At 52.3% G+C, this 14,288-nt stretch overlaps 1 protein-coding gene across 1 annotated transcript; it reads right to left on the reverse strand.

The window, feature by feature from the left end:
* Positions 1-2,265: 2,265 nt before the first annotated feature.
* map3k9 (mitogen-activated protein kinase kinase kinase 9) lies at positions 2,266-13,910 on the reverse strand (the record flags this gene model as incomplete). Its single annotated transcript, XM_084489115.1, has 10 exons — positions 2,266-2,765; positions 3,249-3,612; positions 4,355-4,755; positions 5,232-5,344; positions 5,881-6,022; positions 7,393-7,515; positions 8,618-8,858; positions 10,877-11,052; positions 11,410-11,558; positions 13,730-13,910. Coding segments are annotated over 10 exons (2,390 nt in total), but the record flags the coding sequence as incomplete, so codon positions are not given.
* Positions 13,911-14,288: the final 378 nt, after the last annotated feature.

Raw genomic sequence — 14,288 nt, forward strand, 5'->3', positions numbered from 1 at the left:
CGTACATGATATCAGGGTTCCCGGGGTTTGAAACATTGTCCATCAGTCTCAGTAGCGGTCCGGGTTTTCATCAGCTTATTAGCGGTTGTGTTTCCACCAAGAGGAGAGACCGTAAACTATCAGGTAGAGACGCCGTGTTGTTAGATTCTAGCATTCCCCCAGACTACGCAGAGAAAAAGCATTCACATTTACATGATACATCATCATCCAATCGCATTAACAATGAACAACGAATCCCCCACAAATCCGTTCCCCAGTGGGTAGCATATTCCAGGCAAAGAGGTCACGTGTGGATCAGACGGAGGGAGAACAGACAGAGGGTTAACCAGACGCCGTGTTAACCAGACGCAGGGTTAACCAGACCTAGTGTTAACCAGACGCAGGGTTAACCAGACGCTGGCTGGTTCATAGTCTCGCCATGGTCTTGTTTGCAGATGATTCAGATTTTATTTTAACTGTTGTATTTCTCAAACAGCCTGTCACACCGGACCGGTCAGCTGACAGGATGTCCCAAAGGAGGGAGAATGTGGACGTGAGCGTTGGGGCCAGCTGGCTTTATCCCAGTAGCCATCACTTTGATTTCACGTTCCTTAGTTGTTGTTTCTATCAAACTTAATCAAATTAATCTGTGGATAAAAAGATTGAGATGAATTGATTGATCCAAGAGGGAATTATTTGAAAAGGGTGAGAAAATAATAATTTTGAACAAAAAGTGACGGCTGGAATGAAGAAACAGTGCGTCTTTAAATAGTGTGTGCGTTCGAGTTTTGCCATTAGGATTCAGGGGAACCATCTTTAACTTCAATGGCGCCACTGCGAACAATTAATTGTGACATGAAGCCCCCCCCCCCCCTATAAAATATACATAACACATGTAATGAATTACAAAAGGATACATGAATAAATAAATAAATAACCTTGAATAAATAAAATACATAAATACAGTACGTCATTTCCTTAAGAAATCAATCAATATATAAATAAACAAATGTCAATATTACAAAATGAAATACTCAGAAAGAGATACCGCTGTGTGCACGCTCTGCCAAGGCCCGGTTCACGACGACCCACAGAGGCCCATGCAGTCGGCACGTCCATAGCGTAGCCTCACTTCACGACGGTAAGAACTGGTGGACCGCGGGGTTTAACAGTACATGAGGCCGAAGAATCCCTGTCTCTAGCCTAGCTGTCGCCAGAGCGTCACGACAGAGCTCGTATGACGATTGACGCAACAACAAAAAAAAAGGTGCTCGAGTTGTGAAACAATATCCCTCACAAGGGGGTATTGATCGGAGGTGATCGTGGTGACAGGTAATCAATACAAAAAGACTTGTACGGGACACACTAGTGAACACGTTGGCTGCCAGCCAATGGCATGACAGTCGAATACATTTAAGAGTCCATTCAAGTAAATAAAGTGAATTTGTTTTGCAATTGAAAATAACCACAAAAACTGTTAAAATGTAAGCTTTACAATCATAATGCTTCTTCAGAAGTGCACTTATAAAATGCACAATCTAAAACAGGAACTTAAACGAGGAGAGAGAGATGTAAAGCTTTGTGAAGTTATCAGTGTTTTAAATGCCATTATCACTAAATTCCCATTCATTAAACATTCACTAATTCCAGGAAAATAAAATTTTATACAACTTGGCCAAATGGTGTCTGTAAGTGGGAAAACGCAGACAACTGTCTTTGTTTAGTTCTTGTAATGCAGTCAGAATCAAACCTGACTCAAATACTATTACACCAAAATCTATGGTGGTTGATTCACTGCCCACGCAAGCACCAGATGGGTGGGGTTACCCACGTCACAATTTTTGCTGGAAACCTCAATTCCAGATTTGCATTTAAAAAAAGGGCCACTCTGTTATATTTTGAATGTCCTACCAAAGTACCACGAAGTGTCCAGGATACATGTCTAATGAATTGGTCGACTGGTCTTTCACATGCTGAGGTAAAATGTTAAAGCTAAATGTGATGACTTTTGGGAATGCCATCGAATCCCCTTTCACTGACCATCCCAACCTGGAGAACCTCAGCAATAAGGGAGGGTATCATCAGCATACAGTGCTATCTATTCTGATGGTACACTGTGGTCCTTTAAACACCACCCACCGGGCGCACGTCGACCGACAAAACAAACAGGACTCATAGTGGGAGAACCGTTCGGTCCTAACCATCCTACATGTGAACTGGGGAGGGTCCAAGCCTGGAGGGGGGGCGCGGGGGGGGGGGGGGGCTGTACACAGAGCCCCGGTCCGGTTATGACCAGAACCCATGCTTGTGGTGGTACGGGGAGGCCTTGGGGAAGCTGAGTTCAGGTCTACACAGGGGTACCGTCCCGTCCCGGCACTGAACCTCGTCCAGTTGGTCCAGAAGGTTCCTGTTGTTGTTGTGTACCCGGCGCGGGGAGAAGGTCGTCGGCGTAGGCGCCGCCTCCATGGGCGTGGCCGGCACTGCCGCCGCCGCCGCCACTGCCACCACCGTGTCCCGGCCGAACTCCACCGTGGGCGGGGTCTCCGTGCTGGAGGAGTGGGCCGGGGACTCGCCGGCCCCCAGGCTCTGCCCGTTGGCCCGGGGCCTCTGCTCGGGCCAGAAGGCGTCGCCGCGGGCCCGGGGGGAGGGCCGCGGCCGGGCCACAAAGTCTAGCGTCTTGGGGCGCTCCGGGGCGCAGCGTCTGCGGGGGGTCGGGGGGAACAGGAGGTTGGGGTTGGGCAGCCGGGGCACCTCAGGGCTGGGGTCCTTCGAGGGCCGGAACACGCCTGGTCGCCATGGAGACAGAGAGCAGGGCAGAGGTTAAAGGGTGACTGTGCACATAGAGAGCCAACATGAGTTTGCTGCCGTCTGCAGGTTATCAATGATAAGTGAGGTATGCAGATAAAACTTTGCCCATAATACTCATGGGCTGATCAGAACACAGATTCTGAATACAGAATATAATATAATATATAATATCACAGCCAAAAGCTGTGTGACCCTCCAAACAATATAATTAACCATAAAAGGAAGAAGTTGGGTTCTCCGACGTCAACAAAGTAAAGACTCGTAGTGGTGGTTATCTCGGCCACGGTTGAGAAGGACTCGGCGGAACAGAGACGTTGCTGTTCACAAGAGAGACCCCTCCTCTTCCAACATCCTACAAAACACCCACGCCAGCGTTTTGAAATTCAGTTTTGAAAATCAAACACGGGCGAATATTCCCCCCCGCGCGCGTTCGGCGTGAACGCGCCCTCAGAGCCCCCTACCCGCGGCGTCCCAGGGGCCCCTCTCGGGCAGCGGCTGGAGGTTCTTCTTGATGGCGCCGTCGGACGGCGTGCGTCTCAGGCAGCGGGCGGCGCTGGGGGCGGAGGGCAGGTGCGTGGGCGTCAGCGACTGCCGGGGGTTGCGCTTGAAGCTCTCCAGGTGGGTGTTGACCAGCGGGTTGAGGCGGGGCTGGAAGGCGGGCGGCGGGGGCGGGGCCTGGGCGTGGGCGTGGGCGTGGGCATGGGCGCGGGCCGAGGCTTTGGCGGGGCGGCAGGCCAGCAGCTCCTCACTGTCGGCGTGCAGCAGGGAGCGGGTGGAGTTGCAGTCGGAGACGGAGGACAGCGAGAGGAGGGTGAGGGAGGAGGGGAGGCCGGGCTGGGGGGCGGGGGGCACCACCGCCACCTGGAGAACCGGAACAGGGATTGAGGATTAAAGAGACGTGAACACTACGTCTGAGCTCTCCCAGTCGTATCAAACAGCCAATCCAACCTGACCCCGCATTCACTCTGAGGACTGAGCAGGAGATAGGTGTGTACTAGAACCAACGGACAATAGAACCAACGGACAGTAGAACCAACGGACACTAGAACCAACAGACACTAGAACCAACGGACACTAGAACCAATGGACACTAGAACCAACTGACACTAGAACCAACAGACACTAGAATCAACAGACACTAGAACCAACTGACACTAGAAACAACAGACACTAGACCAACAGACCCTAGAACCAACAGACACTAGAACCAACAGACCCTAGAACCAACAGACAGTAGAACCAACAGACAGTAGAACCAACTGACACTAGAACCAAGGGACACTAGAACCAACAGACACTAGAACCAACAGACCCTAGAACCAACAGACAGTAGAACCAACAGGTCCAGAAGAGGCACTAGAACCTCCATGATGATCCATAAATGAGGATGTCTTCCAGTTGTCTGTTCATTTTTACGTTTTATATACATGTAATGTATACAAAACATGCATCTAACGATGAATGTCACGTGATCCCTGGTGTTGTTAGTGTCCCCACTACCACCGCTACGATGCTAAACCCACACCCCCCCCCTGATGGGGGACGACCACAGACCCCCTCCACTCACCACCGCCGGCGTGGGGGTCTTCAGGGGGCTCTCCCGTCGGCTGGAGCTCTGCCGGTGGCCCCCGGCCCGGTGGAAGAAGCCGTCCCAGCGGGCGGGCTTGGCCGTCTCCTCGGGCGGGGCCAGGGACAGCAGGTTGAAGCCCAGGCCCACGGCGGCCAGCAGGGCCCCGCAGCCCAGCAGGACCAGCTCCGGCCGCCGGCCCCGCCCGGGGCTCCTCTTCACGGGGGTGGTCTCCGTGAGCGGCGCCGGGGCCCCGGGGCCGCCGTCCCGGGGCCCCCCCGCGTCCCCCTCGGCGCCGTGGCCCTGGAAGGGGAGGCAGAGGTAGGACTGGCCCGGGGAGGGCTCCCGGGACGGCCCCGGGGACTGGCTGGGCTCGCTGCTGAAGCAGCAGTCTTCGTTCTCTGGATGAAGAAGATTGTTATATTATATTATATTATTACATAACATGAGAAACACGCCCGTTAACTGATGATCTGTAACGTTTGAAACAGTGGAGGACAGATGCCCAGCTCAGAGGTTCTGGGTTTGATTCTTAATGTCCACAGTTTACCTGTGTGTGTCAGTGTGCGTGCGTGCGTGCGTGAGTGTGTGTGTGTATGCGTGTGTGTGTGTGTGTGTGTGTGTGCGTATGCCTGTGTGTGTGTGTGTGTGTGTGTGTGTGTGTGCGTGCGTGCGTGCCTGTGCGTATGCGTGTGTGTGTGTGTGTGTGTGTGTGTCTCTGTCTGTCTGTCTGTCTGTCTGTGCGTATGCCTGTGTGTGTGTGCGTGCGTGCGTGCGTGCGTGCGTGCGTGTGTGTGTGTGTGTGTGCGTGCGTGTGTGTGTCTGTGTGTGCGTATGCCTGTGTGTGTGTGTGTGTGTGTGTGTGTGTGCTCCTCACCCAGCTCCACCAGGCTGGGGACCCCGGGGACAGCGGGGCTGTGTCGGGGGGACCTCCGCAGGTTGGGGGCGCTGCAGGACCGCTGCCTGCTGCCCTCGTGGGCCGGCCGCACGCTGGGGGACAGCAGAAGAACAACAAGTTAGCTGTTAGCTGAATCTAGAGGACTCTAAAAGTAGCTGCATGAGGCTAATTTAGCCACACACCTCAAATCAACACTATCCCAAAATCATCAACAAACCCTGATGATCATAATGGAACGAATTGACCCCAACACTAACCCTAACGCCTAACCCCTAACGCCTAAACCCAAACTCTGAACCCTAACCGCAAACTCTGAACCCTAACACCGTACCCTGAACCCTAACCCCTAACACCTAACCCCAAACTCTGAACCCTTACCCTTACCCTTAACACCTAACCCCAAACTCTGGACCCTAACCCCAAACTCTGAACCCTTACCCTTAACACCTAACCCCAAACTCTGAACCCTAACCCCAAACTCTGAACCCTAACCCCAAACTCTGAACCCTAACCCCTAACCCCTAACCCCGTACCCTGAACCCTAACCCTGAACCCTAACACCTTACCCTGAACCCTAACCCCTAACACCCTTCTCCATCACCCGTGCCTGGGCCCAGGTAAGTCTCACCTGGCGTCAGCACTGTGTTCCCGGTACGGTCCTGAGCCTCGGGTCCGGCCCTTGGTCCGGGAGCTCTTCCTCTCTCCCTCCTCTTCCTCCAGCGTGAAGGCCGAGCCGCGTCCCCAGGCCACGCAGCCCTCCCCCGGGGTGACTGTCTCCAGAAACACCCCGACAACCACCACCACCCAGGAAACATCCGTTATTCAGTGAGGTCAAGCTAACCAGAATCACACTGTTGGCTGAGAGCAGCATTGTTAACGTTATAACATTGTTTGCTATGAATAACATTGTTAACATTATGAACATTTGTTTGCTATGAATAAAGTTGTTCAAATTAAAACATTGTTTGCGATGAATGACGTTAACATTAAAACGTTGTTTGCGATGAATAACGCTAACATTGAAAGATTGTTTGCTATCAATAACGTTGTTAACATTAACACATTGTTTGCTAGGAATAACATCGCTAACATAACAACATTGTCAGCATTATAACATTGTTTTGCTAAGAATATTGTTAACGTTAAAAAATCGTTTGCTGTGAATAACATTGACATTATCAGATTGTTTGCTCTGATGAACGTTGTTTGAGCCACATTGAACTGAATCAGTGGAGGTTTTCCCAACCAAAAGACAAAACTCATTCCATCCCATTTAAACTAAACTATAAACTCATTGAGTGAATGTATAGTTGTGTGGGAGTGTGATGGTGGTAGTACTTTAATTCAGTCGTTTTAACACTGGGGAGGCCACACTGCATTCACTACTCCACCACTTCAACACATATCTCTCCTTCCGTTGATTCAAGTGCTTTAACGCAAACGTAAAACAGAAATAGATATCTCTCTATTGCCGTCTTATTTCACAATCTCACGGTCACAGAGCATACTGCTCCGACCGTGAATGTGATTGATTACATCGTTAGGAGGCTCACAAGTCCTCTGTGTCCCATTCTCTGGATCAATACACATTCCTCTCTGTTCAATGGTTTGGTTAATAACAACCTCACTGGCGCAGACCTCTATGGGATAAGACTATTTTTCTGAAGGGGACATTGATACGATCACCAAAATGTACCAATGGTCTGCTGTAACAGACAACCAGAAAGACTTGAAATGATCCGAATTGATTTCATTTGATGCCTTTGCCTTACTATAAGGACCTAGAATATGGTAGCATTGGAAATTGTGCCTGTGTCTAATTCATTCACTCACTACTACCTGTGAGGCCTTCTACGATGTAACCATGTTCAAGTGCCGCCCCTAGCACCAATAGGAAGCTTCACGCTGCAGCGTCACCAGGAAGACCCAGGCATGCAAACTTGCCCGGCGACGCTGGGCAATAGGACAGTGGCGTTAAAGGTCGCGGGGCGGCCTAGCCACTGCCGGTCGGTGTGGGGGTTGTATATAGACAATAATCAGGGGCGGCTGTTTCGGTGTAATTGGGCTTAAAACATTTGACCCGACATCCGATCGAAGCGAGCGAGGGCGTTGGTCGAGCGGGGAAGTGGGCGGGGCTTACGCTGAATGGCGCGAAGGCGGGTCAGGAGCGGAGGGCTGCTGGGCGGGCTGGACCCGCTGCCCAGGACGCTGCGGCGCCGGTCGTGGCACGGAGACGCCTGCACCGTGATCTTATGCTGGAAGTCTGGGGGCGGGACGGACACCGACAGACAGACAGACAGACAGACAGGCAGACAGACAGACAGACAGACAGACAGACAGACAGACAGACAGACAGACAGACAGCGGCCATTAGGGACTGAAGGGTTGAAAAAGCAGCATTAAGTACGATCAGGCAGGACACAAAGTGCCAGGACGTACAACATACACTAAGTGTGTACTGTGGCATAAAAACCACTGAACATTATACTGCTGTGCCTGTGTGTGTGTGTGTTGGTTCTTTCTCCTTGACTTGGTGGCGTGGAAACCCCACACCCACGGGCCTGCTACAGTACATTAAGTGCCAGGGCGTACAACATAGAATGAGTAGTGCGTACATTAACGCCCCTTTTCCACCGACAGTACCAGCTGGACTCGCCACGACTCGGCGTGGCACGACCTGGTTTGGTTCCAGGCACGTCGTGTTTCCATCTAGAATAAAGTACCTCTTCAACATGGGCGGGGTCGTCGTAGCACCACGTGACGCATAAACCAGCAGGGTTATGCACAGGAGCGTCTCCACCTCTGTCACGGTCCACTGCCGGTGTTCTTGCGCGCTGATCCTGCCGTGTTCAATAATCAATCGCTACTGTTGACCGAACGCCGATGCTAGTATCTAAAGACGCCGGGTGTCTGGTGTCAGGCTCGGACGTCGCGCTCGTCACATTATTCGTCCCGTGGGCGTCACTCTCTGGCCAATCAGTGTTGCCAGCCAGGCAGCATGTTCACGTCACACAAAAGTATCAGATCAGCTTCTCTCAGAACCTCTCAGAAGACGGAGAGGTGAGACCAAAAAAAGTACAGAGTAGTCGAGGCGAGTTGAGCTGGGTACCGTCGGTGGAAAAGGGGTACAAAAGCCCGGACGTACACGAACATACAGTACGTTTATAAGAGGTGAGCGTGGGTGGGTAAGGGGGGGGGGTGAGGGGTGAGGGGGGAGGCTATGGAGAGCATGGGAGTAAACCAAAACGTCTGGACACACAGCACACCCTGACCCGGCACGGCACGGCACCGGGGTGGGGGTGGAGGGTCGGCAGGGGGTGGGGGGGGGATGGTCGGCGAGGGGGTGGGTGGAGGTGAGGGGGTACCTGAGGGGAGGCTGATGCGGTTGCCGTCCTTGAGCTTGAGGCGGCTGCGGCGGAACTTGCCCTGGCGGCTCTCCACGCGCGGCTTCTCCTGGTACAGCTGGTGGATGATGATGTTCAGCTCCCGCTCCAGGATGTGGATCTCGCGCTCGGCCAGCTCCTGCTCGCGCCTCCGCAGCTCCTCCTCCTGGCACTTCTGCTGCAGCGCCGCGCGGCTCAGCTCCTCCTCCCACGACCGCAGCTCCTGGGGGAGGGAGGAGAGGGAGGGAGGTAGGGGGGGGGGGAGGGAGGGAGGGGGGGGGGGGGAGGAGGAGGAGTGGTAGCATTAGCTTTAGCATTAGCATTAGCTGAGTCGGGTTAGCGGATCGGTACAAGACGAGGGTGTGTGTTAGCATTAGCATTAGCTTTAGCATTAGCGGATCGGTACAAGACGAGGGTGTATGTTAGCATTAGCATTAGCTTTAGCATTAGCGGATAGGTACAAGACGAGGGTGTATGTTAGCATTAGCATTGGCTTTAGCATTAGCGGATCGGTACAAGACGAGGGGGTATGTTAGCATTAGCTTTAGCTTTAGCATTAGCGGATCGGTACAAGACGAGGGTGTATGTTAGCATTAGCTTTAGCATTAGCGGATCGGTACAAGACAAGGGTGTGTGTTAGCATTAGCTTTAGCTTTAGCATTAGCGGATCGGTACAAGACGAGGGGGTATGTTAGCATTAGCTTTAGCTTTAGCATTAGCGGATCGGTACAAGACGAGGGTGTATGTTAGCATTAGCTTTAGCATTAGCGGATCGGTACAAGACAAGGGTGTGTGTTAGCATTAGCAAATCCGCACAAGGAAAGGGATGTAGGGTTAGCATCAACAAAGAGGGTCATGGTAGGGGTGTAGCATAGCATTAGCCCACGAGGACATGGATAGATAGAGGTGTATGTTGGCATTAGCCTTTGCATAAAAAGGACACGGTAGCGGGATATGATAGTAGTAGCAAGAAGAGGTATGATGGCATTAGCTATCATTAGGAACAAGGAGGGCGCACGTAGGGTGCATGTATGGACCGCCAAACTACAAAAGGCACTACCCTGTTTTTCATTTCACCTTAGCATATGTTAGCGTTAGAGTTAGCATTAGCAACATAGTACAGCACATAATGGCATTAGTGAAACATTGAAGCTGTTCATGATACAAAAACATCTGCTCAACGACTAAAAACAACATCTACACGGGGTGTACGACAGCGTTAGCGACACAAAAAACACGCGTCCCACTATCAGTATCTGGTGGTGTGAGATGACAGGTCGCTCCGCCTCTGCCCAGCGTTGGATACGGTAATAAACAGACAGGCCCTCCGAGCGGCATTGTGCTGCCTGGATGCTCTCCCTTTCAGATCACACAACACACACAACCATCCTAATTGATTCCCTCGGTTTACAGCTGCATTGTCACGGCGGTGGCAAGTCCGTACTTAAACCGACACAGGAGAATAATTAAAAGCGCGATTAAAAAAGGACAGATTGAAGAGATAATCCATGAGTCTCAGGGCACCCGGGGAGGAACAAAGGAACGGATGCCCGGGGTTGTTAGCGTAGCGTAGCGCACGTGCACATTTACATTCTGTCCTTAAGCAGAGGCAGAGGCTTTTATACCAACTAAGTGACTTACAACTGAGGCCGGGAGCAATCAAAGGACACAATCAAATCCCAATCACTCATGTGAAATGTGTACAAAATCAACTATAGGAATACTAGCTTGAGTGTCAAATTCCAATCTTCATGTTTAAACCAAAAACTCTTCATTACTCATTGTAACCTGCTGCACATACACCATTCTACACCAGACTGCACCACCTATGGAATAGCTCAGGCGGAGAATGAGGGGGGGGGGGGTGGAGGTGTGGTGGTTTGGTGACGGAGGGGGGGGGTGGATTTGGTGGTGGGGGTCGACCGGTTGGGAGGTGGTGGTGGAGATGCAGGGGGTGGCGGAGGAGGTGGTGGTGGTGGTGGTTGGAGGTGGTAGTCGGAAGGCAGGGGGTGGCGACGGAGGTGGTGGTGGCGACGACGGAGGGGGGTGGTAGAGGAAGTCGGCGGTCGACCAGTCGGGAGGTGGTGGTGAAACCACTGGACACCAAACAGAAAGCGCACTACCTGTGTTCCCCCCCAACAGGTGGCGCTGTTCCTTAGGGTTCTACAGCGTCACCGGGGTTCCTCTTTAAAACGGAGCGACCGCACCACACCACACCGACCAGCGCCAACGCGTCCCTACCTTCTCCTTGGTCCTCAGCTGGTCGAACATCTCCTGGATCTCCACCTTCCAGTCGTCCTGCAGCGAGTGGAAGGAGGCCGCCAGCATCTCGAAGAACCCAGACTCCTCGATGGCGGTGAGCTGGTCCAGGATGCAGCAGAAGGTGGGCCGGGCGTGGGGGTCCGCACTCCAGCACTCTGTGGAAAGGAGGAAAACGAAAAACGTGTGTTTAAGAAGTGTTTAAAAAAATTAAAAAAAGGGACGAAAACAACTAGGGTGGACATGGCTAAACATTCACATTTACATTCAGGGCTTTTATCAGACGCTTCTATACAAAGCGACTTACAATAAGTACATTCGTCAGAAGAAAGAGAAACAGTAATATATGTCGCTGTGGGTACAGTAAGGATGTTCATAGAACCAAGCGCCAAGCACTAACAATCGCTAGGTGAACCCACTCCCCGTACACAACAAAGACAGCTAGGATAAGATGCTACGCCATAGCACATCGCAGAACTCCATTACCCACAACCCCCCCTAGTGTTCCCCCTTACCCTCCATGAGGCGGGCGAAGGGCTCGGGGCAGGTGGAGGGGACGGGCAGCGCCAGCTTGTTCATGGCCACGCCGTACGCCACGGCCAGGCTGTCGATGCCCCGGAAGGGGACCTCGCCCGTCAGCAGCTCCCATAGCAACACGCCGTAACTACGCAATGGACGGACAGACGGACAGACAGACAGACAGACAGACAGAGCGGTACCCGGGGTTACAGACCGTTGATGGAAAAACACAGAGAGACAGACCGTTACCCGGGGTTACACACAGTTACCCGGGGTTAACAGAGGTACAGACAGACTGTTACCCGGGGTTACAGGTCGTTACCCGGGGTAAACAGAGGTAGAGAGACAGTCCCGTTAAGCGGTGCAGGCAGTTACTAATGTCACTAAATGTGACTATTATCCTGAATATGTTTCAAAAGTACACAGTGTTTTATGAATAACTTATGAAAGTTAATACATTTGTGAAGCTGTGAATGTCAACGGAAAGCGCGTCGGAAGAAAAGTAGAGTGAATAAAGTTTAATAAGAAAAGGTTATCACAAAGATTTGAATGAGGAAATACCGCAGAGGACAGACAGATGGAGAGAGGAGAGACAGACAGAGAAAAGGACGGACAGATAGAGAGAGGACAGACAGACCTAGAGAGGACAGACAGACAGACGAGACAGAGCGAGAGGACAGAGAGAAGACAGCGAGAGAGAGAGAGAGAGAGATCTTCTGAACTCAAGTGTGGTCAGTTCACCTGAACAAACAGCGACCGGGCCAAACCAGCATAACAACCAGCTACGGTTAAATATATCTGCACTCCAGTCAGACACACAAATACACGCTGGAGGGATGATCCAAGTGTCCACGTAGACCTCACCCTCTCCATTAAAGCCCTGATGCTGGTTTCATACTGGAGCTCACGAAAGCTCAATAAGCGAAGGGCCACGCTGAACTCTGAATCTAATGCGGCCCCATGCGCTAAGGCAGTAGACGTCATGGCAGAGGTGGTAACTCTCTAGTCCGTGACCAACCAGGAAAATCCTTTTAAGACTCTGTTGAGTCCCTTCTTGCTCTGCTGGAGAATCAAACGGTTGCGTTGTACGAGGCGGTGAGATTCCCATCCATGCGAGGGATACCTCACACCGCATCATAACGGTGTGAGGGTTGCCATGACACCGTCTTCCCTCAACAAGACTTATATCTGTCACCTCCCCTATCCCACCTTCCCTCCCCCCTCCCCCCTCTCTCCCCCCCCCCCCCCCCCCCCCCACCATTCCTACTCAGAGCATACAGTACGGTTGGGTTAGGAGATGTCGTTTTTCTGTGCCATTGCGGATGTGTTTCATAGCAGCAGTTTCTGGTGCTATAAACAATACACTTTTTTTTTTGTCCTAAAAATAGATCAATACAATGTAAAGCAAGCAAGGCGTCTTATATTGGATCTGTCGAGATGCTTCGACTCAAATCTCGTTATTCTCAGAAGAGGTGTGATTATACGTTGAAGTCGTGTGCAAAACACAGCTCTGCCATCGAGTACATTTGTGACTAAACACCAAAACGTTATACTATCCAATATTATAAATCACTATCAGCCACCCCAGATCAAATCGAACAGCACACACCCAGTGAGATTTCATCTAACGGTATAGCAAAGTAAAAACGGCCAATCAACACCGAAGGCACAACGGGCGTGTTTCACCCCTGATTCCATCGCAAGAAGAAGAAGTCATTCTGTGTGACATTGCACACCGACTTTCAGCAGAACATTCGTGCTTTGCGGAAATCTGCTGAGCGTGCCTCTCTGGCCTGTTCTGCTGAGCTGTGAGTGTTTGTACTTTATATTCTTTTACGCCGAGCCTCACTCAGACTGCAGCGGTGCTCTACAGGGGGCCAAACGCAGACAGAACCCAGCGGGGGGGGGGGTGGTTCATGCACGGCCTCAGACACTTTGAGGTCACTTCTTGGTTTGAACGAGCAATAGTACGGCGCTCACCCCCCCTTTACGGTTACATTCAGGGCGTTTAGCAGACTCTTTTTATCCAAAGCGACTTACAATGAGTACGTTTGTCAGAAGAAAGAGAAACAACAATATATCGCCGTCGGTACAGGAAGGATGTTCATAGAACCAAGTGCCGAGCACTAACTATTGTTAGGTTGACCCATTCCCCGTATACAGCAAAGACCGCTAGGATAAGATGCTACACAATGCTGAGAACTAAGGGCCAAGTCCAGCCCTACCACAACAACAACAACAACAACAACACTATATGGCGGTCTTGGTGGGTGAGGTGGTTGCTTTGTGTGCCAGCGCCCCTCCACCCGAGCCCACCTCCAGACGTCGCTGCCCTTGGAGAAGGTGGAGGAGCGGATGACCTCGGGCGCCATCCAGGCGTAGGTGCCCGCCGCGCTCATCTTGGTGGTGCGGTGCCACTCGCGCGCCAGGCCGAAGTCCGTGATCTTCAGCGTCTTGTTGCCCAGGTTCTCCATCTCCACCCGCTCCAGGATCAGGACTAGTGGGGCGGAGGATTCAGAGCCAGGGGGGGGGGGGGGGGGGGGGTAGGGGGGAGGGGCGGTGGGGTTGGTGGGATGGGCCCGGGGAGGAGGAGGAGGAGGAGGAGGAAGGGTGGAGTTGGTGGTGGTGGTGGTCACCGGTTAGGAGTTGGTGGTGGAGATGCAGGGGGTGGTGGAGGGGGTGGTGGTGGTGGTTGGAGGGGGGTGGAGGTGGTGGTGGAGATGCAAGGGGTGGTGGAGGAGTTGGTGATTGGAGATGGTTGGAGGTGGTGGAGGTGGTGGTTGGAGGGGGGGTGGTGGTGGTGGTGATTGACCAGTTAGGAGGTGGTGGTGGAGGTGGAGATGCAGTGGGGGGGTGGAGAAGGTGGTGGTGATTG

Source organism: Micromesistius poutassou, assembly GCF_964030765.1.
Source record: "Micromesistius poutassou genome assembly, contig: SCAFFOLD_504, whole genome shotgun sequence".
Lineage (NCBI taxonomy): Eukaryota > Metazoa > Chordata > Actinopteri > Gadiformes > Gadidae > Micromesistius > Micromesistius poutassou.